At 45.2% G+C, this 25,194-nt stretch overlaps 2 protein-coding genes across 4 annotated transcripts; one reads left to right on the top strand and one right to left on the bottom strand.

Annotated features, from left to right (window-relative positions):
• Positions 1-22: 22 nt before the first annotated feature.
• Positions 23-7,628, top strand: CNTD1 (cyclin N-terminal domain containing 1). 2 transcript variants are annotated; one of them, XM_025917628.2, is made up of 7 exons: positions 23-392; positions 3,361-3,436; positions 3,684-3,852; positions 4,818-4,980; positions 5,906-6,050; positions 6,663-6,759; positions 7,337-7,628. In XM_025917628.2, the coding sequence occupies exons 1-7, from the start codon at positions 224-226 to the stop codon at positions 7,502-7,504; spliced, it is 987 nt and encodes a 328-aa protein (XP_025773413.1). In that variant the 5' UTR covers positions 23-223; the 3' UTR covers positions 7,505-7,628. The 2 variants fall into 2 exon arrangements, with proteins under 2 accessions (XP_025773413.1, XP_086543516.1); XM_086687390.1 differs by lacking the exon at positions 3,361-3,436 and having other exon boundaries at positions 292-392.
• Positions 7,629-8,111: 483 nt separating this feature from the next.
• BECN1 (beclin 1) lies at positions 8,112-20,853 on the bottom strand. Of its 2 annotated transcripts, XM_086687388.1 has the most exons (13): positions 20,701-20,853; positions 20,298-20,426; positions 16,690-16,757; positions 15,742-15,800; positions 15,223-15,291; positions 14,977-15,067; positions 14,727-14,863; positions 14,372-14,566; positions 13,315-13,461; positions 11,055-11,204; positions 10,234-10,294; positions 9,652-9,794; positions 8,112-8,936 (listed from the first exon to the last, which is right to left on the bottom strand). In XM_086687388.1, the coding sequence occupies exons 2-13, from the start codon at positions 20,422-20,424 to the stop codon at positions 8,768-8,770; spliced, it is 1,416 nt and encodes a 471-aa protein (XP_086543514.1). In that variant the 5' UTR covers positions 20,425-20,426; positions 20,701-20,853; the 3' UTR covers positions 8,112-8,767. The 2 variants fall into 2 exon arrangements, with proteins under 2 accessions (XP_086543514.1, XP_086543515.1); XM_086687389.1 differs by lacking the exon at positions 15,223-15,291.
• Between the last annotated feature and the right edge of the window lie 4,341 nt (positions 20,854-25,194).

Raw genomic sequence — 25,194 nt, forward strand, 5'->3', positions numbered from 1 at the left:
TTTCTGATTGGCTGAGGGGTCCGTGGCCGTTAGGGCGAGAAAGGGCTGTAGAAGGCTCGAGGCAGTGGGGGAAACTGGGTTTTCCTCAGACTTGAGGTGAAGACAAGCACACAGAAGGGGACGAGGAGTCCCAGACAGAGTGTGGCGGAAGACTGGGGTGAAGCTAAGGGGGTCGGTTTATGGATCCCGTGAGCCGTCCAGGTGCCCCCAAAGGCTTCTGAAAATGCAGGAACCTGTGAGGTCAAGATTGGCCTCCCTCAGTGACTTTCAATTTGGAGCTGTTGCCACAGAGACGATCGAAGACGCTCTGCTTCACCTGGCGCAGCAGAACGAGCGAGCCGTGCAGGGGGCTGCCGGCCGGATGGGCAGCTTCAGGGAGACCCGGATCGTGGGTGTGGACCCAGGGCCCGGGAGATGGTTTTGTGGGAGACTGGGGCACCTGTCTGGGAGGCACCCCAGCCTGGAGGTTCTGTTTGCCTTCTTCATTCAAATAAGTGTCGTTAGTAACCACTATATGCGAGGTACAGGGGATACAGTGATGAACAAGATAACACCAGCACCCTACCCTTGATTTCAACCCATGTAGAGTGCTTCCCCGCACCGCTTGGGACAGAAGGACAAAACAGAGATTCAGCCCCTGCTTTCAAACCATGCCTAATCTTTAGAGGATATTAGAACAAATCTGTAAATGACCAGGTACAGGTACTGTTAGTTAAGTGACACAGCAGATAAAAGAAGCTTTCTGGGGATGGAAAGGAGCGATAGTGTGAGGTGAGGTTAGGAAGATTTAAGAGTGTTCTCCAGGCATGGTAGACCTCAAAGCAGGATGAGGTTTTGGTTGATGAAGGTGGAGGAGGGAGGGGGGCAGCATTTCTACCAAAAGGGGCTAACCTGAGTAAAGCCATGGAAACAGGGAAGCTTAGGGTGAGTGGGGGTACAGTGGTTAAGTCCAGGTTGTCCAGAGCATGTGGGGGAGGAGTTGAAATTAAGACCAGAAAAGTAGTTTGGAGACATTCCATATGGGACTTTGAATGCCAAGGGCCGGGGTGGGGGACTGTTTATACTTGGCTTAGTAGGAAAACAAGAAGGCATTGAAGGTTTTCAAATAGGGGAGTGATATGACTGTAACCTTCCCCCTAGAAAAAATTATTTTGGCTGCGATGTATAGAATGGAGTGGAGTAGGGAGGGATAGGGGAGAGGTAGACCAGTAGGAATCTTCTGTCACTAGTTTAGGCAATAGGGCAGAGGGAATGGCAGGGGAGGATGGATTAAAAACATTTCAGAGACAAAATGTTGGGTTCTGCCGTGGGTGAATTTAAGAGGTGGAGAAGGCAAAGAAGACCATGCCAAAGGGTTGAGTCTAAGAGAATGGGAATATAGTGGTGCCATTAAGAGAAATACAGACATCTAGTAAAAAAATAATACAACAGGGCATGACTTTTGTTTGTGAAAGAGAACAGCTTTGGTTTCAGATCCACTGAGTTTCAGGTGCTTGTAGAACCTCTAAAGGAAGGTTTCTAGTAAGATATTAAAAAAAAAAAAAAAGTCAGAAGAGAGGTCAGAACTAAAGATAACGGTTTTGGAGTTATCTCCATAGTGATACTGTTGAAACTGGTAGAGAATGAGTCTGAGAGGGAGAAAAGAGAAGCAGGTCAAAGACATTTCCTCCCTTGGGAAACATTTTGTGTTCAGGCAACTGGAGTAGGGAGAAGAGTCATGAAGGAAATTCTTAAAAATAGGGAGATAGGAACAGACCCAAGGCACCTCTGGAAGCCAAGAGGAGAGTTTCAAGAAGGACGATGGTCAGCAATGTCAGCTGCCTCAGGGATATGAACGACGGGATTGAAAGTTGCAAAAAGGTGATGATGTTTAACAGTTTGGACCTGTTCTCTGGCCTTTGAGACCATCATTCCGGCAAGCTGATAAAAGTAGAAGCCAAACCACAGAACGTCAGGGAATTCACGAGGAAGTGGAAGCAGCAGGTTTGAGCAAAGGCTCTCAAGAAAGTTAACAGTGATGCAAAACTAGCTTAAGAGGATAGAAGGGGAGGGTCTTTCAGGTAAATGATGTATGTTTTTAAGTGCTGGAGGGAGAGCCAGCAGGAAGGGAAAGCGTAACCATCACCTATTGCATCTAACCCTAGCTCAGTTTGCTTGGCAAATTAAACTAGAAAATAGAAACAACTGCCCAGATAATTCAGTCCCAAACCAAACCCAAACAACTACACACAAACACACACACACACACACACACACACACCGAAGAAGTAAGGCCTAACCTCCAGCAAACAAAAGGACTAATAACACACAGTTCCGTGTGCTAGGGTATTTTGCTTAATTGCTTAAACTAATTATCTTCTGCATTGGGCACTGCTAGCAGGGCTTTAGTTTCTATAACAGCCAGGCTTTGTACATATGTGTAACATGTGTTGGGCAGACTGTTCAACTGTCTTGCGCCAGCTTAACTTTTATGTGCCTAAGAAAGGCAAATTTTCTCTGAAGACACATGGTCATTTGACTATGCATAATTCTTTGCTAACCAGCGCTAAAAGTCCCAAGTTCTGTGGGAGCTTTCTTTGTTGAGAACTAACATTTACCCTTGTTTCCACCCTCTAATGATAATGCAAACTAAATAGAATTCTATCTGGGGCTGTTCTTTCAAAGAGAAACAGAGGCGGCCTAAGATTTTGCCAAGGTATCTTGCCCTTCCCATCTTCCCAATGCCCTTGCCCCCCTCACAGAGTGGGCTGTGGTCCCTGACGTAGGGGATATTTCTTCAAAACAAGCCACTCCCCAGTAACAAACTTGCTCCTGCGGACAGGCTCAGCCACTGCAGATTTACCCAACAAACGGGTGGTGGAGAGATGGTGTCCAGCTGTAAGGTGAATCCTGTTTGTAAAGCAATGGGAGTTCTCCAGAGGGTGGTTACTAAACAAACACTGTTACGAAGAGTATTGAAGCTCCAGGAGGGACTTTTCTGTTCCTGTCAACATTCCACTGAAAACAGAATATAGGGGTTAGGGTTTTTATCCATCCAAGAATCTCTCTTGAAGCTGGAGGTTCCCAGCATGGTGTAGAGGCCAACTGGACCAGCTGGTATGTTTGTGTGTAGCTGGCCAAGCCTTTTATCAGCTGAGACCCACAGGAAGGCTCAAGGGTCACCAAGGGGGCTCTGTCCGCTTGGATCTGCCTGTTGGCAGGAAAGGGAACTAAGCTCAGCTTGTGTTGTTCCCGTCTCCCCCTTCTCAGCCCCTGACCCTCTTCCCTCGGCCCTCTCGTGGCTTTTACACAATGCCAGGAGTTCACGGAGTGGTTTTGGTTGCACCTTGTGAATTAGGCTCTTCTTTTCTGTTTTGGCAGAGTTTGTTTTTCTCCTGTCTGAACAATGGTGTCTGGAGAAATCCGTGAGCTACCAGGCTGTAGAAATCCTAGAAAGGTAAAGCCCTGAGCATAGGTCTTTGTGAGTGGTACCTCTCAGAATAGCTAATGTCTCCAAGTCTTAAAAAAGTACAGTTGTCCCTTACCATGAGGCCTGGTTTTACACCCTCTGTTACTTACAAATGCACATGTCTCACCAAGGGACTGATATCGGAGAGGAGGAGATATAGCATAGTTCGATAGCACAAACTCCCTTTAGTTTGAGTGAGTGCGGATGGTTTACTCTCCCCTGCCCTTCCTTACAGGTTCATGGTTAAGCAGGCAGAGAATATCTGTAGGCAAGCCACGACCCAGCTGAGAGAGAAGACGGAGCCTCAGAATTGGAAAGCTCTGAAAGAACAGCTTTTCAACAAGTTCATCCTGCGTCTTGTGTCATGTGTTCAACTGGCGAGCAAACTTTCCTTCCACTACAAAGTAAGGAACTGGGGTCTCTCATGGACACCTGAATGTTAGGAGAAACCAGCTCGTCCAAAGGTGACTGTGAGAAACCTGCTCCCAAGCTAGGTGTTACTACTCCTGTGGAAATTCCAGAGTGTGATTATGCTTCCTAGGCATACCTCCTACACATGCACACACACACACACACACACACACACGCACAGTCACACAGAGGCAGTTATTAAATAGCCTGAAGTTCTGTTCCCAAAGTATAATTGCTGGACAGATGCCACCATTCATACAGGTCACCTTTCCTCCCCTTGGACTCAAGGACAGTTTACATAAGGTGCCTGAATTACCAACAGACCTATCAGTATTAAAGACAAATGGTCACATTTATAGGGGATAAAATGTTTCCATACCCCTACCCAATGCCTGTATAGTAAAACATTCACTCAACAAATGTTCACTGTCTTCTATGGTCAGATGCTGCACTAGGTGCCATGGGTACAACATTAAACATATTGCCTGCGATCTCAAGGAATTTATTATCCAATGAGAGAAGACATGCAGGCAAATAATGTGGGAGAGTGCTCTGATTAGTGTAAATACAGATGGCTATGAATGTACACCCACAGCCTTGGAGAGTCAAGGAAGTATATTTAGAGACCATGACTTTTTGAAGGGGGTATGGGCAGGAGATGGGAAGGTCCTTAAAAAAGATGGAGAGGAGTTAAGGAAAGTGGGGAGAGAGGAGGGGGAGGAAAGGGAGATCCAGACATAGGAAACAGCACGCATACAGGCCTGGAGAGCTGGACGGGCTCAGAAACTGCAAGTAATCCTATACGACGGCGTGGGGGCGTAAGGGGCAATTACTAAGAGAGAAGACGCGATGAAGGCATGGGCTGGATTGTGAAAAGCTTTGTATACTGTGCCAAGATGTATGACCTTTATTCTGACACCCTTCTCTCCCTCTCACTGTTTTGTTTTTCTTTGCTCAGATTATCAGCAACGTTACAGTCCTGAATTTCCTCCAGTCTCTGGGGTATGTGCACACTAAGGAGGAACTGCTGGAGTCAGAGCTTGATGTTTTGAAGTCCCTGAACTTCCAAATCAATCTGCCTACTCCCCTGGCATATGTAGAGATGCTTCTGGAGGTTTTAGGTACTTTATTACGTGTGTCAGAGAGTATGGGTTGGAGTCGTCCATAGAAGGCAACAAGAATGTGCCCAGAGGTTTGGAAGCCGTGGAAAGAACCTGCCAGTGAGAAACAGCAGGAAGTTGGGGGTGGGGGGGAGCAGGAAGACTGGGGACACAGTCAAGTGTCCCCTCTGGTACTTGTCAGGGAAGGAAACTCAGGTCTCAGCACCTGGCTTCTATTTGGACTCACTAGGCACTCTTGCTGTAGGATCAAAGAGGTGATTTTCTAGAGAGGTATGAGATAAGATGGGAACAAACAAATATACTCTTATCTGTATATATACTGTAGATGGAGATTTCTCTACCTCTCCCTTTATCCTTTTTTTCTTTAACATTTATTTTTGAGAGAGAGAAAGAGAGAGAGTGGGGGGGGGGGCGGAGGGGCAGAGAGAGAGGGAGACACAGAATCTGAAGCAGGCTCCAGGCTCTGAGCTGTCAGCATAGAGCCTGACATGGGGCTCAAAATGCGTGAACCGCAAGATCATGACCTGAACCAAAGTTGGATGCTTGATGGACTGAGTCACCAGGCACCCCTCCCTTTATCCTTTAAAATTGACCTCCTGGGGCACCTTGGTTTAGGCTCAGGTCATGATCTCATGGTTTGTGAGATCAAGCCCCATGTCAGGCTCTACACTGGCAGCACGGTGCCTTCTTGGGATTCTCTCTCTCTGCCCCTCCCCTGCTCGAACACACACACTCTCTCTCAAAATAAACATTTTAAAATCAACCTCCAAAAAAATAAAAATAAAATAAAATTGACCTCCCAACTAAAGAGATTTCCTACAGAACTCATTATCAGTAGCTCAAGAGCTTTAGGTCACATGACAACGGTGATTATGGTCAGAGAAGATGCACTTAATGTGCTTTACCATGCCCACACCCCATCTAGGATACAATGGCTGTTTGGTCCCAGCCACACAGCTGCATGCAACCTGCCTGACCCTGCTCGACCTTGTCTATCTCCTGCACGAACCCGTATATGAGAGCCTGCTCAGGGCTTCAATTGAAAACTCCATACCCAGTCAGCTGCAAGGGTAAGGCAACTCCTTTAGGGTAGGCCTCTTCCAGAAATAGCGAGTTAGGAACATACCTCGAGAACATACCATGGGAATGGAATTTCCCCAGTAAGGCATCCAGGCCACAGATAACCTGCACAGGTTACCTGTTTTTAATTAACTTCCAGTATTGCTTGGATGCAGATGACTAAGCCCAATCAGCAAAACTCTGAAGTATTTCGTTTTAAATTTAAATGACTTCAGGTAATTAACATACTTTCTTTCTTAGTTCTTCCTTTATGGCTGCTTAAATTTGAGATTACTGGACGGCCCTTATAGTCACAGGGCTGCAACTTGGACAAAAGTGGTTGATTACTGTAAAGTCAGACTGGTAAAAAGACTCACAGTTACATTTGTTAGGAAGACCGATGGGACAACAAAAGGCCCATAAACGAGTCAGAAGGCTCAGGTTTTAATCCCAGTTGGGCTGGGGAGGGGGTCAATTAGCTATTATTTGGCCATTTCCTTCCATATCTCAAAAAGTCCAAGATGATCAACATAAACAACTCTTAGTTGAAGTTCCATGACCCTCGGGTTTGGAAGATCAAATTTCATTCTAGCTCCAAAATTAATATGGTTTTAATCACTCAGGGAGAAGTTTGCTTCAGTGAAGGAAGACTTCATGCTGTTGGGAGTAGGAATCATTGCGGCAAGTGCTTTCATCCAAAACCATGAGTGCTGGAGCCAGGTACGCACCACTGAGCAGGACCAGCACGGTCAGAATTCACTTAATAGAAAGCATTCTCCCATCAGTTAAAGGAAAAGAAAAGACAACTTCTAAATGATAAGTCAAGACCTAGGATTAGGATGAATAAGCAGGATTTGGGAGAGGAAATGCTAGAGGAGGTCTGAAAAGCGCTCTCCAGTTTTTCCCTTATGGAGCTGGAAATGGAGGTCCGTGTTCAGCTCGTTCATTTCCCTTTCTGACAATACCCACTATCATGTTCAAGTCCAATAAGTATATCGTCCCAAATAGAAGACAATGTCAAGGCACAAGTGTCCCATTTATATTTCACAGACCTTATCTCCAGCACAATGAGATGTCTAGCAGAAACTTTCCAGGCTAACACTATCAGGGTAAAGGTATCCATCCTAATGTAATTTGGCCATTGGCAAACACTGGGATCTGGATTTAATCATCTCGGTAAACTCAGAGAAATGAAAAAATTTACATCTGGCTTGAGAGAACAGCATGAGCGATGTGTCTGTGCACTAAAACACGTGGAGATTATTTAGTAATAAAAAAAATCCGTCTATTTCTGAAGGTTGTGGAGCATTTGCAGAGCATCACTGGCATTACCCTGGAAAGCATCGCTGAGTTCTCTTACGCAATCCTGACTCACAGCGTGGGTGCCAACACTCCAGGGCGACAGCCTGTCCCCCCCCACCTGGAGGCCAGAGCTCTGCGGGCTGCCACTTCCTCCAACACGTGAGGCGGGCTCCACCCGCCAAGTATTCAACAGCCTTCACCACTGCGCTTATCCCTCCTTTTGTTTACTCTTCAACTCAGGGTACAAAAGTTCCAAGTATCTTTTGGACTATGTTTTGTGTTCCAACTTCATGTGCGCTTTTCTGCATCGGACAAAGAGTTAAAGTTGACAAGCATGTCCTTTTTGTTGTATCAGACTGAAAATGTCAAGGAGCTGGGAGGAGATAGAACATTAGTGAAGTTGGTTCGTTTTTGTTTAACAAGGTATTTATAGCTTTTCCTTAACTGTTCATTTCACTGAAAGAGAACATAGGATGTGGAAATTAGTGTTAACCAGGGGCTTGAAAACCGAGACTGTTTGGGTGACCTTGACTGAGCATCAAGGAGGCAGCCTTTATTTCCCCTTAAAGTTAGTTTAACATCTCTGTTCTGTCATTGACATGTACACAAATAGGGCTTCCTCCACAGCTGTCTATTGCCATTAGTCTTTTTTAAAACTAACACCAATCCATCTCTAAACATGTTTCAACAGAGCTTTCACATACCTGCACTTGAACTCAATACTCCCAGGATACAAAGTGCTCTATTTTAGTCAACAAAAAAACCAGCAGTGCACTTCTGGGCAGTTATCAGACTGCAGTAAATCTTTTATTACAAATAATTAAATCTCTCCATAATGTCTCAAACAATATCAAACACCATTTCATATCTCTAACAGAGAGCAGAGTAGGCATTCAGCACTGGAAGCAAGTGAGGACAAGTGTTAAATAGCAAGCTTCTGATCACATCATCTGGTGACCAAAGCTTATGTGTCATTTTCTCACGTTATCCAGCTGTACGTCTCACACATCTCGTCGTCTCAGTGGAGACAAAAGTTTCTATTTCATATTGTAAGTGCAGGAAGTTGAGAGAGATAAAACCCAGTGAAAACACATTGATCTCAATTCAACTCAGTTAACAAAACAAAAACAAAAACAAAAACAATTTTAAATTAGTTGTTTTGAGGGGAGAGAGGGAAAGGAAGGTTTGGGGTTAAGAGTCAAACCTATGACAAAGGCTGATAGCTGTACATGACACATTGTAGCCCTGGAAACTATCTGTCACATGATATCCTGAAATAAAGTGGCTTTTGTAGATTTTTTCTGTTTTGGTATTGTAAACATGTGCTGTTAATAGTACCCGAATTTAATTTAAAACTTTTTTTTTTTTTTTGCAAACAAAACAAAATTTAAAGCCTTTAAGGCAAACATCTCCCTAAGAAAAAAAGTCATTTGTTATAAAACTGTGAGGATACCCAAGCAAGACCCCACTTAAGATTCGTCAGCATGAACTTGAGAGCTTTTGTCCACTGTTCCTCGGAGTTAAACTGGGTTTTGATGGAATAGGAGCCGCCACTGCCTCCTGTGTCTTCAATCTTGCCTTTCTCCACATCCATCCTGCAGATGCACACAGCAGAGCTCATTAGTAACTGAGATCCGAGTTAAGTCAGTTCAGGCAAACGGGCAGGGACTTGATCATGGGACCATTCACGTCATTTTATCTATTAAAGAACTCTTGGCGAGGAATGGTAGTGTATTTTGGATTTGCTTAAAAGCCAAACATCAAGAAGGCTGTCACAAGAGCCTCATTGTCATTGCAGAGTACAGGGACAGGACACACACCCAAACAAATGAGAAGCCTGGAGCAGAGGGTAAGTGAGGGTTACAGTACCCCTGACTGTTTTCCTAGGCATCCCTGAACTCATGGGGAGAGAAGGGAGGCAGGAGAAAAGAAATGCTTTGTTTTGGGGTGACAGAAGCAGCTCAGCCTTGTTCTCTTGAACTAAGGTCTGCATCTATCACTGGGCTCCTACAACATTTGACCAAAGGAAGCATTCCTATGTATTTCCAAGGGCTTAAAAGGAAAGCTTCCTGAAATTAGAGAGCCAGCTTGAGCTCTGTGCTAAGAAAATCCCCCAGAGCACCGAAGAGAATATGTGACCAGATGGTCATATTCTGTCCTGCTTATAGTGTTGAATCACTCTTTGCCCATCAGTGTCAAGATTTTGCTTTCCTACCATTTAGACTATGTTTTGCCTCCATTCTTACTGTCCCTTTGGTTATGCTCTATTTGGTCCTACTCTAGGTTCATGGAGCATTAGGGAATACTGACCTGTAAGGAAGACAAAAACGTGTCTCGCCTTTCTCAACCTCTTCTTTGAACTGCTGCACACAGTCCAGGAAAGCCACCATGGCATGGTCAAACTTGTTGTCCCAGAAAAACCGCAACCCCCCGGAACAATATAATGGCAGCTCCTGCCCAAGAAGAGAGAACTGGCTGAGGGTGTGGCACCAAGACAGGCTACCAGAGAGTGTTCCCAAGACTCTCCATTTCTCAAGTCCTGTTTGTCTGTATTTCACTGGAAGCAGTAATCCTGGGCAAATGCAATGCCCAGGAACTGTTTTATCACCAGAGATGTATTAAATACCTCACAGTGACTCCTTTCCTAGCCTACCATACACATCCCCCTCTGATCTGCCCTTAGCCCTTTTCGACAGACTGTAAAAACCTACTTTTTGTCCGTAGGCCCCAAAGAGCTAATCCTGAACTAGACAAGGCATTGAACAAGACATAGGATCATGAGACCCCTCCACCTAAGGAACAAACTAAGAAATGCTATTATCAAAAGCAAACCATTTTGTCAGGAGGTACCAGGATTCTGCATCCCACTGAAGATGGGGCTCCCCAGAGTACCTTAGATTTGTCTGTCAGAGACTCCAGATATGAATGGTTTCCGTAGGGAACAAGTCGATACCTAAAATGGAGACGCATACAGAGGTGGATACAGGGCTCCTCCTGAAGCGATTATTGAAATGTTCTAACCCAGTGATTTTCATGCTTCATCCTATCCAAGGACTACTTTTACTATTTCCACCTCTGTCTCTCATCTCCCCATAGACTCCCACGTTTAAAAGATTCTGTTTACTGAACTACATTTATTACATAATTGTCTGGGGGTCTTTCACAGGTAAATGTAGGTTTTGGTTTAGGCTGAAAAAAAAAAACAAAAGCTAAAAACAGCCGGAGGAACCCCCAAGGTCCTGGAGACAATGGGTTGGGGACCACAGCTACGGTCATGCAGCTCAAGGACTGCTTGATGAGTGGAAAGCGACTTTTCTGGGAGTCTCTACCAGAAGCCGACGGGAGTCTCCACAGGCAGAAAACTCTCCGTGTGTTGTGAACAAGGGTTCTTGCCGCAGCAGAGGAGAGTACCAGGCTGGAAATACAAATTACATCAAAGACATGCCACACCCGGGGGGCGTCTGGGTGGCTCAGTCGGTTGGGCGTCCGACTTCGGCTCAGGTCATGATCTCGCAGACCATGAGTTCGAGCCCCATGTCAGGCTCTGTGCTGACAGCTCAGAGCCTGGAGCCTGCTTCAGATTCTGTGTCTCCCTCTCTCTCTCTGTCCCTCCCCCACTCATGCTTTATTTCTGTCTCTCAAAAATAAAAATAAACGTTTAAAAAAAAAAACCAAAGACATGCCACACCCCAAGAAAGGGGTGCACTTCTTACCTCTGGAATTTCAGACCCATCTTATTGGCCAGGGCATGGAGTAGCAGCACTGTTTGGCCCCACGCAGCATTGATCTCATTCCATTCCACAGGAACACTGGGCAGGCGACCCAGTCGGAAGTTATTGATTGTGCCAAACTGTCCACTGTGCCTAAGGCAGGAGGGCAGGAGAAAATACAGGGAGAACTCAACACTCGGCAACTTTGAGACTTCCTGTTTGCACCTAAACGCTGGTATAGATCTCCCTCATCTCCAGATTCATGGTAAGCTTTATTTGGCACTTTATTTTTTCTTAGGTAAGCTCTACACCCAACGTGGGACTTGAACTCACAACCGTGAGATCAGGAGTCATATGCTCTACTGACTGAACCAGCCAGGCGCCCCTCACTAGGCACTTTATTTATTTTAATTTTTTTTTTTTTTAACATTTATTTATTTTTGAGAGACAGAGAGAGACAGAGCATGAGCAGGGAAGGGGCAGAGAGAGAGGGAGACACAGAATCTGAAGCAGGCTCCAAGCTGTCAGCACAGAGCCTGATATGTGGGGCTCGAACTCACAAACCGCAAGTTCATGACCTGAGCCGGTCGGACACTTAACCGACTGCGCCACCCAGGCGCCCCTCTACTTGGCACTTTAAATACACATCTGGGGCGCATGAGTTGGCTCAGTCGGTTAAGCATCCAACTCTTCATTTTGGCTCAGGTCATGATCTCCCAGTTTGTGAGTTCAAGCCCTGCACTGTCAGTGCAGAGCCTGTGTGGGATTCTCTTTCTCTCTCTCTGCCCCTCCCCTACTCGCACTCTCTCTCTCAAAATAAATGAACTCAACATGTTAAACAAATACAAACATAGGTAGGTAGGTAAGTAAATAAATAAATATATGTCCAAATGTGAGCTGTCATCTTTACCCCTTGTGCTCAGATGCCAAAGTAGAAACAGGGGCATCACCCTTGAATGCTCTCTCCGTGCTCCCTCCCCTCAAAAACCACCAAGCTCTCGGGGTGCCTGGGTGGCTCAGTGGGTTGGGCGTCCGACTTTGGCTCAGGTCATGATCTCGCGGTCCGTGAGTTTGAGCCCTGTGTCAGGCTCTGTGCTGACAGCTCCGAGCCTGGAGCCTGTTTCAGATTCTGTGTCTCCCTCTCTCTCTGACCTTCCCCCATTCATGCTCTGTCTCTGTCTCAAAAATGAATAAACGTTAAAAAAAAATTAAAAAAAAAAAAACAACCCACCAAGCTCTCTTGATTGGACTTCCTAAATCTCTTCCATTTGTCCATTTTTTCCCAAACTCCATGCCACTGCTCTATCTTTTCCTGCTTAGAGTCCTACTGACAAGTCTCCTTACCAAAGGCACTGTCCTCTCCCTGCCCCGCCCCCATCATCTCCCACATTGCAGGTGAAACTATCATTTACAAATGCAAAAGTAATTATGTCACTTCCCTGCCTAAAATGCTTCAGTGGTTTCCAGTGCCTTTTGGATGAAGTCCAAATCCCTTAATGAGGCCTACAAGGTCCTTGGGGGAACTGGTCACTCTCCAGTTTCATATCCTGTCACTCTCCCCTTCACACTCCATCTCCAGTCACAATAAGCTCCTTTCAGTTCTTCGGATGCCCCACTCCCATGTTCCTCCGTGTCTTTGCACATGATGTTCCTCTGCCAGGAACAAGCCCCCTCCCTCTGCAAACTTCCACTTCGTGCCTCAGCTTAAGTATCAACCTCCCCTGGGGAAAACTCTGCATGCGGCCTTCCCAAATTGGGCAAAGTGTCTTTAGGTGGCCCCAGAGCACCCGAGGGTTACAGCTATCATACCGCATAACAACAGTCTGTCACGTATCCGTCTCTTCCACAAGGCTGTAAGCAACCAGAAGGCAGAACGCATGTTGTTTGCTGTTGCCCTTCTGGCGCTTAGCATAGTGCCTACCACGTGGAGATACTCAACAGATACTAGTTAAATGGATGAAATGTCGAATAAATACATCAATGACCCTAGGGGTTAAGAAATCAGCACCAGGCAGATGACAAAGTTTTCACGGGGCTGGAGGGCTCAGATCTTTCCCTTTCCTTGGGAGAGTGAATGTCACCAAGCTCTAGAATTCCAACCCCCTGAGATGTCTATCCCATCACAAGGAATGAAAGCAACCTGGATGGGGAGATGACGCACAGCCCTATTTCATGGAGGCGGGCACCCCGGCTTGGCGGTCACCAGCTAAGGCGCAGGCGTGCAGTGCTTTCCGGGCACTCCTCACCCTCCAACCCGCATTACCAGATGTGGAAGGTTGCATTAAAGACGTTGGTTTTCTTCAGCTTGTCCAGCTGCATCTGGGCGTAACGCATCTGGTTTTCCACACTCTTCAGCTCATCGTCCAGCTCCAGCTGCTGTCGCTTAAATTCACTGTATTCCCTCTGATACCTGTGAGCAGCAAGGTGGCCATTGAAGGCTGTAGGTTCAGGGCTAGAATTTCTCTCTCACCACCCCCCAGAACGATGTATTCTAGTGGTTATGGTTAGACCTAGTTACAGCATCCTTTCCATTTGGCACAGATCCCATTCAAAGGAACATACAGATCCTAGCTGTTTTGCCTGCGAGGGACAGAAATGTCTCAAATTCCAGCTGCCCACGTGCAAAAGATAGAGGCAAACAGGACTCTTCCTAAACCAGGACCAAATGCCTCTTGTATTTCTAATTTTTTTCCAGAAGTGGGGTCAGGGCGTTAAGAGTGGCTTCTTCCAGGAACTGACCACAGGTGAACTTCCAAAACTTCACTTCTGTGCACTCACTGTCCTTCTGTATAGTTGGCATACACCATTTCCGATGTAACTTGTTCACTCCTTTGAAAACATTAACTTTTTTCTCTGTCCATCACTCCCCCCAACTTTAGTTAATGTGGATACTGTGTCTCCTCCACTACACAGGGGGTTCTCTCAGGTCAAGATCACCAGTGACATTTCTGGGCTGGGAAAGAACGAATGTAGGCCAACACGTCCATCTTTCCAGAGGAGGATGCCAGCTTTGGTGGCTGACTTACCCAAACGAGCTCAGCTCCCCCCAGGGCAGCAATGCAACTTAGAACCCTTCTTTCTCTGCTCTCTATTCAACCAACATGCTTTTTTCACTTAATCATGCTGACCCTTCACACATAACCCTCCCAACAGACCTTGAGAAGCAGGGCCCGCAAACAGTATGTGGGATCTGGAGCAGACATGCTACCAAATGACAGGCGACTGCAGCTGACAAACTGCTCAGACACATTCAGTCAGAAGCCGCTGCTTCTCCTGGAGCCTTGTGGGAAGGGAGACAGAGGAACAGGGTGACCACTCACTGAGCTTCCTCCTGATCCAGTCTCTCAGCCTCAGCCTGGACCTTCTCGAGATTTTCTGCCACTATCTTGCGGTTCTTTTCCACGTCTTCCAGCTCCTGGATCAGCCTCTCCTCCTCTAACGCCAGCTCCTTCAGCTCCATCTGTAGCTGTCCACTGTCATCCTCGTTCATTTGCTCTAAGATCTCTAAACAGCGTCTGCCAAAGACACGGGCAGAATACACTCACCGCGGGGAACCTGTCCTTCTGTTTACCTGAGCGGAGCACGGCGCCTGGGTAAGAGCCAAGCAGTCTCCGAGCAGTGACAGCTTCACGGTCCAGATCTCCGTTTCCAGGCACTGGTCCTAGAGGCACTCACTTGTAGTTCTGACACTCATTTTCAGTGACGTTGAGCTGAGTGTCCAGCTGGTCTAAAAGGGTATCTGTGCATTCCTCACACAGTGGGTGATCCACATCTGTCTGGCCTGACATGATGTCAAAAAGGTCCCCAGTGACCTGGAAGCGTGGGGTGTGAGAGAGTCAGGGGAGGGCCTGCCCCAGGCTACCTGCCCGGCCACCCCCTCTCCCGGCCAGGCCTGCCGCCTGATGCTGCTACAGTGCTGACTTGCCTTCAGTCTTCGGCTGAGGTTCTCCATGGTGCCGCCATCAGATGCCTCCCCGATCAGAGTGAAGCTGTTGGCACTTTCTGTGGACATCATCCTGCAGACAGCCCCCCGCCCACGGGCCACATGAGGGAGCAGAGAGGCCTCCTCCACTCCACCTACTGCAGTGGCAGTGGCAGAGACCCTCAAGCACTGGCTGAGGGGCCTCAAGGCGCATACCCACTCCTAGCCCGACTGACCTCCCAAGGGTACCTCTCTCCCAAGGGAAGGCCATGCTGGTCTTCCACAGGGGCACTCAGCACGAAGGTTGGCCTGGATGGACTAAGGAGGGAGAGGGGGCATCAAAAACTGACATGTGTGTGTGTCTATAGTAGAAAAGGAAGGAGAATCAGGAAAGACCATTTTTAAATATCATACCCCTCACCAGCAGCCTTCACATGCATCAACGAGTAAGAACTTGAACATCTAACAACATCTGCTATTTTAAAACTTTTCAAGAGCCCCTCTCTCTTATTAGTCATTCACTCCCTCAACTTTTCTCGATTCTTCGTCATGAGAGCTACCGTCCCTTCCCACTGTGTGAACGGCTACAGGAAAAAATCAATACTGGAAGGTGACGGGCCAGGTATAAGAGAATACGTCTTTTCTGGAAGAGCCAAAAGGCTAGATGAGGATTTATTTCCATCACCTGGCTCCAGGTCTCAATTCTGGGTTCCATTAAAATTCTACTGGCCTTTGGCAAGGAACAGGGGGCTGAGGAGTAGTAGGCACCTGGCTGGGGGGATGAATCTGCGAGAGACACCATCCTGGCGAGTTTCAATAAATGGCTCCTGGGAAGGAAATAAGAGGGCATTAGAATTCTGGCAGCTTACAGGGGGAGTCTATTTCCCAAAGAGCCTCAGAACCATTTGGCTTTACCTTTGATTGATAACCACAGGACCTGATAAACCACAGAGACGTAAGAAATGGGTATGATCTAGCCAATCCTTGGTATATGTGCACTAAGAAAGGACCCCTCATACAGGCAAACGCCAAGTCCCATGTGATTTTTTGTGGCAAACCATGTGATATCTATGTGACAGTAGTTATTGTGTGGTTAAATCTGCATTTTCTCAACACTGACCAGTCAGGGGTAGGGGAGAGAAGGCCCTAAATCATGGCACAAGGAAAAAGGCAGATCAGACTGCAATGAAGTTTGCCATGGCACACGACAAGGTAGATGATTTATAGGTTTTTGATACTTTGACATAATTGATATGTCATCAAACTCTTATGACATCTACCTTCAGCAAAGAAAATTATTACTAACGTTACCGCAGCTTAAAAATGACATGTTCTCTGATACTGACAATCCCTTCTGGCTAGCGTAATCATACTCTAGTCCAAACTAAGACACTTTTGAGAATGTGGAGCAGTAGATATTAATAATTAGCTAGGACAATAGACATAAACCAGGCATGCCCTGGGATGACCTGGACACATAGGTCATCTCACCTCCTACCTCTAATGGCTTGTAATTCTGCTTCAAATAAAAAACCCCTCCCCACATTTTTAAACTGATGCCTCAGTCAGTAATCCTGTAACCTCAGGTGTACGTCTGACCCACAGTGGCCTGATCATGTAGACTGTCTCTTGTTAACCAGAGTTTCCAAAAGTCTGGGCACTCTAGAAGCACCAAGTACCCTGCAGAAACCCAGTTTGCATTCCAGTGTTTCATACTTCTCCTGAGTTAGCCTCTTCCTCTTGGGTCTCTCCTGGTTTCACCTGGGCTGTGGCAAGTAATGGAGCTAAGGACAAGGAAAATACGGAGTTAGAGTCTTAACAAAGCCAGGTTGTGTATGAAAATATGGGAAATAATAAAAACAAATTCTCATCACCACTCCCACCTCCACCTTTTTAATTTTTAAAATTTATTTAAAAAAATTTTTTTAATGTTTATTATTTTTGAGAGAGAGAGAGAGAGAAAAAGAGACACAGCACAAGTGGGGGTGGGAGGGTTGGGGAGAGAGGAAGACACAGAATCCAAGTAGGCTCCAAGCTCTGAGCTGTCAGCAAAGAACCCGATGAGGGGCTCGAACCCAGGAACCGTGAGATCATGACTTGAGCTGAAGTAGGACGCTTAACTGACTGAGGCACCCACGTGCTGCCTTCCACCTTGTCCTTAACGTTTATTTTTGAGAGACAGACAGAGTGTGAGTGGGGGAGGGGCAGAGAGGGAGCACAGAATCTGAAGCAGGTTCCAGGCTCTGAGCTCAGCACAAACTGCGAGAGCAGGATCTGAGACAAAGTCAGAAGCTTAACTGACTGAGCCACCCAGGCGCCCCACCACCCTTTTCTTAAAGTACCATTTGCATATAGATGAAATCTCTTATCTTCTTCCCCTTGCCCCCATTAAAATCAGATTAAGGAACTGTTAAATTTTTTCCACTATATGGTGTCATGATTGTGTTTTGAATTTTTTTTAATGTTTATTTATTTTTGAGAGAGAGAGACAGTGTGTGTGTGTGTGAGAGGGGAAGGGGCAGAGAGAGAGGGAGACACGGAATCCAAAGCAGGCTCCAGGCTCCGAGCTGTCAGCACAGAGCCCGATGAGGGGCTCGAACCCACAAACCGTGAGATCATGACCTGAGCCAAAGTCCGATGCTTAACCGACTGAGCCACCCAGGAGCCTCTAATGGCTGTGTTTTTAAAAAGACACCTTATTGGGGCGCCTGAGTGGCTCAGTCGGTTAAGCGTCCGACTTCAGCTCAGGTCATGATCTCATAGTTCGTGGGTTTGAGCCCCGCATCGGGCTCTGTGCTGACAGCTCAGAGCCTGGAGCCTGCTTCGACTTTTGTGTCTCCTTCTCTCTCTGCCCTTCCCCTGCTCACACTCTGTCTCTCTCTCAAAAATAAACAAACATTAAAAAAATTAAAAACAAAAAGACACCTTGTCTTTCAAAAATATTTACCAAAACATTTACAGTATTTTTATGTTTGGGATTTGCTCCAGGGTGGGAGGGGAATAGATGGGGCTGTAGATGAAACATGATTAAATAGGCACTGATAATTGTGGAGGTGATGGGTATGTGAGGGCTCATTATATACTTTGAGGTTTTCCGCAACAAATGTCAACATCCCCTTTCCTCCAGAATAACTAGGAATGAAAGTGAGGGAACATGAGGAGACTTTCTACATCACCATGATCTGAGTTATACTGAGTTATTCATTTTGTCAAAAATGCACAGCTAAAGACGACTGGCTGGCTTGGTCAGGAGAGCATGCGATTTAATCTCAGGATTGTGAGTTTGAGCCCCATGTGGGGTGTCGAGATTAAACAAATAAACCTTAAAAAAATTTTTTTAGGGGTGTCTGGGTGGCTCAGTCAGTTGAGCGTGCAAATTCGGCTCAGGTCATAATCTCATGGTCCATGAGTTCAAGCCCCGCATCAGGCTCTCTGCTGTCTGTGAAAAGCTTGCTTCAGATCCTCTGTACCTTCCTCTCTCTGCACTTCCCCCCCCCTCAAAAATAAAGATTAAAAAAAAATTGTTTTAAAGCACAGCTAACACTTGTGCATTTAAAGACATGCCAATTCACATGAAAAGACGCTCAACGTCGCTCCTCATCAGGGAAATACAAATCAAAACCACATTCATATACCACCTCACACCAGTCAGAGTGGCAAAAAGGAACAAATCAGGAGACTATAGATGCTGGCGAGGATGTGGAGAAACGGGAACCCTCCTGCACTGTTGGTGGGAATGCAAACTGGTGCAGCCTCTCTGGAAAACAGTGTGGAGGTTCCTCAAAAAATTAAAAATAGATCTACCCTGTGACCCAGCAATAGCCCTGCTGGGAATTTACCCAAGGGATACAGGAGTACTGATGCACAGGGGCACTTGTACCCCAATGTTTATAGCAGCAGTTTCAACAATAGCCAAATTGTGGAAAGAGCCTAAATGTCCATCAACTGATGAAAGGATAAAGAAATTATGGTTTATATACACAATGGAATACTATATGGCAATGAGAAAAAATGAAATATGGCCTTTTGTAGCAACGTGGGTGGAACTGGAGAGTGTTATGCTAAGTGAAATAAGCCATACAGAGAAAGACAGATACCGTATGTTTTCACTCTTATGTGGATCCTGAGAAACTTACGAGAAGACCATGGGGGAGGGGAAGGAAAAAAAAAAGAGGTTAGAGAGGGAGGGAGCCGAAACATAAGAGACTCTTAAAAACTGAGAACTGAAGGTTGATGGGGGGTGGGAGGGAGGGGAAGGTGGGTGATGGGCATCGAGGAGGGCACCTGTTGGGATGAGCACTGGGTGTTGTATGGAGACCAATTTGACGATAAATTTCATATTAAAAAAATAAAAAATAAAAAAATAAAGACATGCCAATTTATTTTTTAAAAAGAATAAAAAGCAAAATAATTGAGCGGGGATGGGAGGTGAGTGAAGATATAGAGAACACAAGAATGGCAGAATGTGGCTAATTGTTGAAGCTGGGTCACAGATACAAGGGAGTTCATTACGCTGTTCTCTTGACCATACGATGGAAATTTTCCATAATAAAAGGCTAAAAATGTATTAGAGTTAATTCTACTCAAAAAAGAGAAATTGGTAGTAATGATAATAGCTAACATTTATTGAGTACTATTTGCCCAGTATATTCCTAAGTACTTATGTTCATCATATTTGATCCTTACAACTATCCTGAGGTCATTTTACATTTTACAGATAAACCAAGAAACCAGGGCTTAGAAAGTAGAGTAACTTGCAAAAAGTCAGTCAGCTAGTAATTGAGTTATGATTTAAATCCAAGCAGGCTGACTCTGGACCCTTGAGCTTATTTAAACTACCTATTCAGCCTTTTTGTTCCTTTTCTAACTTCTTAAGACTCTGCTCCTCCATTTGCCAGCTGTTGGCCACTGATAAGTCACTTAAGCTCTCTGAGCCTCAATTCCTCATGTGTAAAATGATGATTGTACTCTCCCGTAGGGGCTGTTGCACAGATGAAGTAATGCACGCACTGCACTTGGTATATGGTAAGCCCTCAACAAATGGTGCTTATTATGATACACACACATTCCTTTACTCTGAAACAGCAGGAGCAGAACACTAAGGACCTCTCCTTAGAATAGGAAGCTCTCAGAAGGATACAGTGTCAGAACTTCTTCACGTTCCCAAAGAGAAAATAGGGAGCCCGAGAGATGAAATGACTTTCCTAGGTTCATACAGCGAGAGTCTATGGCCGACTACAAAGATAGCTACCTTAAGACCTACATCTCTAAAGCTGTCCATTTTCCACGATCTTGACCACCCTCTTTTCAGGGGTCTCGCTGACCTGTGAGCTCCTGGATAGTGACACGGTCCAGGATCTTGAAGCTCGTGTCCAGTTTCAGGGGCTGGCTGCAACGCTGGCACACGAAGCTCACCTGCATGGTGCTGCTGGACGTTTTAGACCCCTCCATCCCTGCGGCGGTGGAGAGGAGGCGATGTTAGGGAGAATCAGCGCCCTCGAGCCCCTGGTCCGAGGCTACCACCTGCCTTGCTGGTGTAGTCAAGGGGGCAAATCCTCGCCCGCGCCGTTCCCTGTAGGAACGGTCTGATACCAGGCAGACCCGTTTCCGGGGCAGCGCTGGCAAAGGCAATTTACCAGCCCAGAGTCAGGGAGGGGCTGCAACAGGGGCCGTCAGGGTTCCCAGGCTCCCTTCTAAGGCCCCGGCTCAGCCCCCGACGCCCGTCACCTTGGAACCCGGTGCCCGCCACCGTGGTCCGGTCTACCGTGGGGGCACCGTGGCGTCGGGTCTGCCCCGGAGGGAGGCCTCCAGAACTGCCATCGCCCAGTCTTCAGCTACTTCCCGGTCGGCCAGGGGAGGACTTCCGCCCGGACCGGACGTGACGCCACGACCGCCCTGCCGGCGCTCCAGAGGTCAGAACGGGTCCACTCGCCTACGGGTCCCGTCGCGCCCCCTAGAGGCTAAGCTGGGAAGCGCGGCAGGCGTCGGCGGGTGGGCAAAGGTAGCGAGGGGAGGTGAAGGAGGAGTTGAGAATGAGGAGACTGCCGGTTTGTAATTCTGTGACTTTTCTTTAGATTTGTCACTTCCGAGCGGAACCACTTTAATTCTTCTTGCAGTATCAGTTTTAAAAGTTTCTCCTTGGGAGAACCCGGCTTTCTTTTAAACACCCCTGAAAGTGGTAGACACACTTGGAGGGGAAGGTGAGAAGGTAAATTTTATTGTTTTATTTTATATTTTAAATTTTCAGTTATTAATCAGGAAAAACCGAGCCCTTCTGATACTAAATATTCAGATATTAAAATTATAAAACGAAAACCTTTTTGCCTTGGTGCAGGAATAGACCGATCAATGGAAATAATATAGTTCAAAAATAGACCAAGTGTACAGAGTATTTAGTAGGTGGTAAAGCTAGTATTCCATTTCAGTGGGGAAATGAACTACTTAATAAGTGATGAATGGAGCCAAAGAGCCTGAAGATAGTAGATAGTACGTAGTAGTGAGCTGAATCTCTGCCTCCCTGGTTACACCAAAGAAGCTCCAAGTTTGGTCACAAATTTAAGCATCAAAAATACAATGATTGGGACGCCTGGGTGGCTCAGTCCTTAAGCCTTTGACTTTGGCTCAGGTCGTGATCACATGATTCACGAGTTCCAGCGCCCCCATCCGGCTCTCTGCTGTCAGCACAGAGCTTGCTTTGGATCTTCTGTTCCCCTCTTTTTATCCCTCCCCTGCTTGCTCTCTCTCTCAAAAATAAATAAACATTAAAAATATTTTTTAAAAAAATACAATAACTAAAGGCACTCGATGAAAGCATTTGGTGAATATTTTTTATAATCTTGGAGTAGAGAAGGTCTGTCTAAGCAGGACATGAAAATCAAAACCCGAAAAAAGGAAAATATTGAATTTTACTCGTTAGAAATTAAAACTTTCTGCACCATCAATGACACTGTAAAAAAATTTACAAAAGAAAAATGTAGAAAATGGTTGCAGCTCAAGATAGAAGGGAATTTCCTCAATATACAGAACTCTATTCAATCCATAAAAATACCAATGGGCCTGGAATGAAATGGGCAAAAAATATGAAAACGCAGCTCACAGAAAAACAAATGACTGATAAAGAAATAGATGTTTCATTTAATTTGTAACGAAGTCAATGGAAATTAAACTAAAGTGAGGCAGCATTTCTCACTTATGAGATTGATAAAAGCTGAACCGGTTGATAACATCCACTGTTAACATTCGCACAACTATAGAATACCATTGGCTGGGAGTGTACATTAGTATAATCTTTTCAGAGGTCAAATTGGAAACGTCTATCAAAATTTTCAATGTTCATATTCTTTGACTTATAAAATCTCTAGGAATTTTCCTAGTAGATATTCAGGTGCACAAATGTATATGTACAAGAATGTTCACTGCTAAATGTCTTTCAGCAATAGGGGATTGTTTAAATAAATTATGGTGTTATTCATTCAGCCGAATACCATGCAATCATTAAAAGAAAATAAAGTAAACTTGCTTTTTATTTGGTTCATTTGGCCACTTTGAGAATAGTCTGAAGCAGGGCAAGGGTGGAAGCAGGGAGACCAGCTAAGAGGTTTTCCATGAATTGAGGCAAGAGATGATTGTCAATTGAAATAAAAATTATAGGCAGTATACATGGTATGATTTTATTTGTACAAAAAAAACATGGTATATGATATGATGTTACATGTTACAGGAAGTGATGCACAACAAGCTGTGACTGTAACTGAACAATAGGACAGAGACTTTTTCTTCTACTTAATGTAAGTTTGTATTGCTGGGTTTTGTTTTGTTTTGTTTTCCACAATAAGCCTATAATTCATTTACAACAAAATTAAACCTTTATAGAAAGATAATATAACAAATACAAGAAGCTATTATTTTTATATTTTCCATTAAGGTGTGTTTGTCCTATGGATTTTAACACAGTTGTATTTGTACTTATAACCTATCTGCAATTTTTGTATCCTGCTTTGAAAATTTAACATTACAGGGGCACCTGGGTGGCTCAGTCAGCTAAGTGTCCGACTCTTGATTTCAGCTCAGGTCATGATCTCAGGGTTCATGGGTTCGAGCCCTGCATTGGGCTCTGTGCTGACATCGCAGAACCTGCATGGGATTCTCTCTCTCCCTCTCTCTCTGCCCCTCCCCTGCTCTCTCTCTGTTCCTCTCTCTCTCAAAAAAACAAAAAAACAAACTTTAGGGGTACCTGGGTGGCTCAGTCAGTTAAGCGTCCAGCTTTGGCTCAGGTCATGATCTGGCAGTTCACACTTTTGAGCCCCACGTCGGGCTCTGTGCTGACAGCTCAGAGCCTGGAGCCTGCTTTGGATTCTGTATCTCCCTCACTTTATGCCCCTCCCCCACTCATACTCTGTCTCTCTCTCTCTGTCTCTCTCTCAAAAATAAATAAAAACATTTTTTAAACCTTAAAATTTAACATTATATATTATTTTTCATTTTGCTACATAATTTTCATAATTGTCATTCTCATGGCTGCATTACATCCAATGAGTGACCTTAATGTATTTTTTTTAATTTTAATGTTTATTTATTTTTGACAGAGAGAGAGAGAGAGACAGAGCATGAGCGGGGGAGGGGCAGAGAGAGAGGAAGACACAGAATTTGAAACAGGCTCCAGGCTCCGAGCTGTCAGCACAGAGCCCGACGCGGGGCTCGAACTCACAGACCGCGAGATCACGACCTGAGCCGAAAGTCAGACGCTCAACTGACTGAGCCACCCAGGCACCCCAATGTGTTTCTTTTTTGCTGGAAATTTCCATCGCTTCCAGTTTTGGTGGTTACATTCATGCTGCCACGAAGAGCTGCCTGATGCCTTGTGATAGGGTCTCACAATTGGGATTTCTGAATTAAAAGAGCATGGCTATTCCATGTCTACTGATTAACATTAGCAATTGCTTTCAAAAAAGGTTGCACATAATTACATTCTGCCTCCAGAATGAGAGAGCCTGTTTCACGATGTGTTGGCCAGTATTAGGTATCATATATCTGAGGAACATGGGCTAAAAAATGGCACTTGCCTGTCATTTTAATTGGCATCATTTGTTACTTGTATATACTGGCTTGCTGTAATAGTTCCTCTTTTGTGAATTTTCTGTTTCCATCCTTTGCTCATTTATCTGCTAGGCCCTTAATATTTTTCTCAATATTTTTCATCAATTTGTGTGAATGGTCTATTAAGGTGTTTTCCAGATGTGGAAAAGTTTTAAAGTTTTATGAAACCAAATCTTTCCTTTTTTTCTTGGTGACTTATATTGCTTAGAAGGTTGTACTTACTAAATAAATACATAAATAAATAAATAAATAAATAAATATTAAAATTAAATTCCATTTTAAAAAAAGACAGTTGTTCCCACTTCCAGAAATAACTTTCCTATTATTTTAAGTGTATGTGACCTTTCTATAACTGGTATTAAATGCAGTGTGTGGGACTAGATTGCTCTTCTCCTGGTATTGCTAACTAATTAGAGATTACAACCTTTTTCCTCTTGGGTCTTTCAGCATGACACCCCCTCCCCTCCAACACATACACAACCTGGAGGAGGTGAATGGAATCATCCCCAAAGAATTCTCACCTTGGCCTGGTTTGGCCGGTTCATAGTTCTACATTTCTTCCTGCTTGGCTGCCACCAACACCATCTCAGAAAGGTCCAGAGATGTAATGAGCTTTTAAAGCAAAGAGCATAGGGACACCTGGGTGGCTCAGTCGGTTGGGTGTCCGACTCCGGCTCAGGTCATGATCTCCCAGTTAGTGGGTTCTGGCCCCACGTCGGGCTCTGTGCTGACAGTTCAGAGCCTGGAGCCTGCTTCCGGTTCTGTGTCTCCTCCTCTGTCCGCCCTTCCCATGCTCATGTCTTGCTCTGTCTCTCAATAATAAATATCTTTTTAAAAAACTAAAAAAAAACAAAGAGAAGAGCATATAGAGATTACAACTAGGGATTTAGAAGTCTAGACTGCCTGGGTTCAAAACCTATCTTTGTCATTCCCCAGCTCTGACCTTGAACAAGTTGTTCAACTGCTCTGTCCCTTGTTTTCTTATTTATAAAATGAGAATAATAGTATAGGTCACATAGAGTGATGTGATGATTAAATAAACTACTAATATTAAACACAAAGAGCAATGCCTGGCACTTAGTAAAGTGCCTGTGCCCTGCTGCTTGGGGAATATGTGACAGTCAG

Source organism: Puma concolor, chromosome E1 (assembly GCF_028749965.1).
Source record: "Puma concolor isolate L17-30 chromosome E1, mPumCon1.1.hap2, whole genome shotgun sequence".
In the NCBI taxonomy this organism is placed as follows: Eukaryota; Metazoa; Chordata; class Mammalia; order Carnivora; family Felidae; genus Puma; species Puma concolor.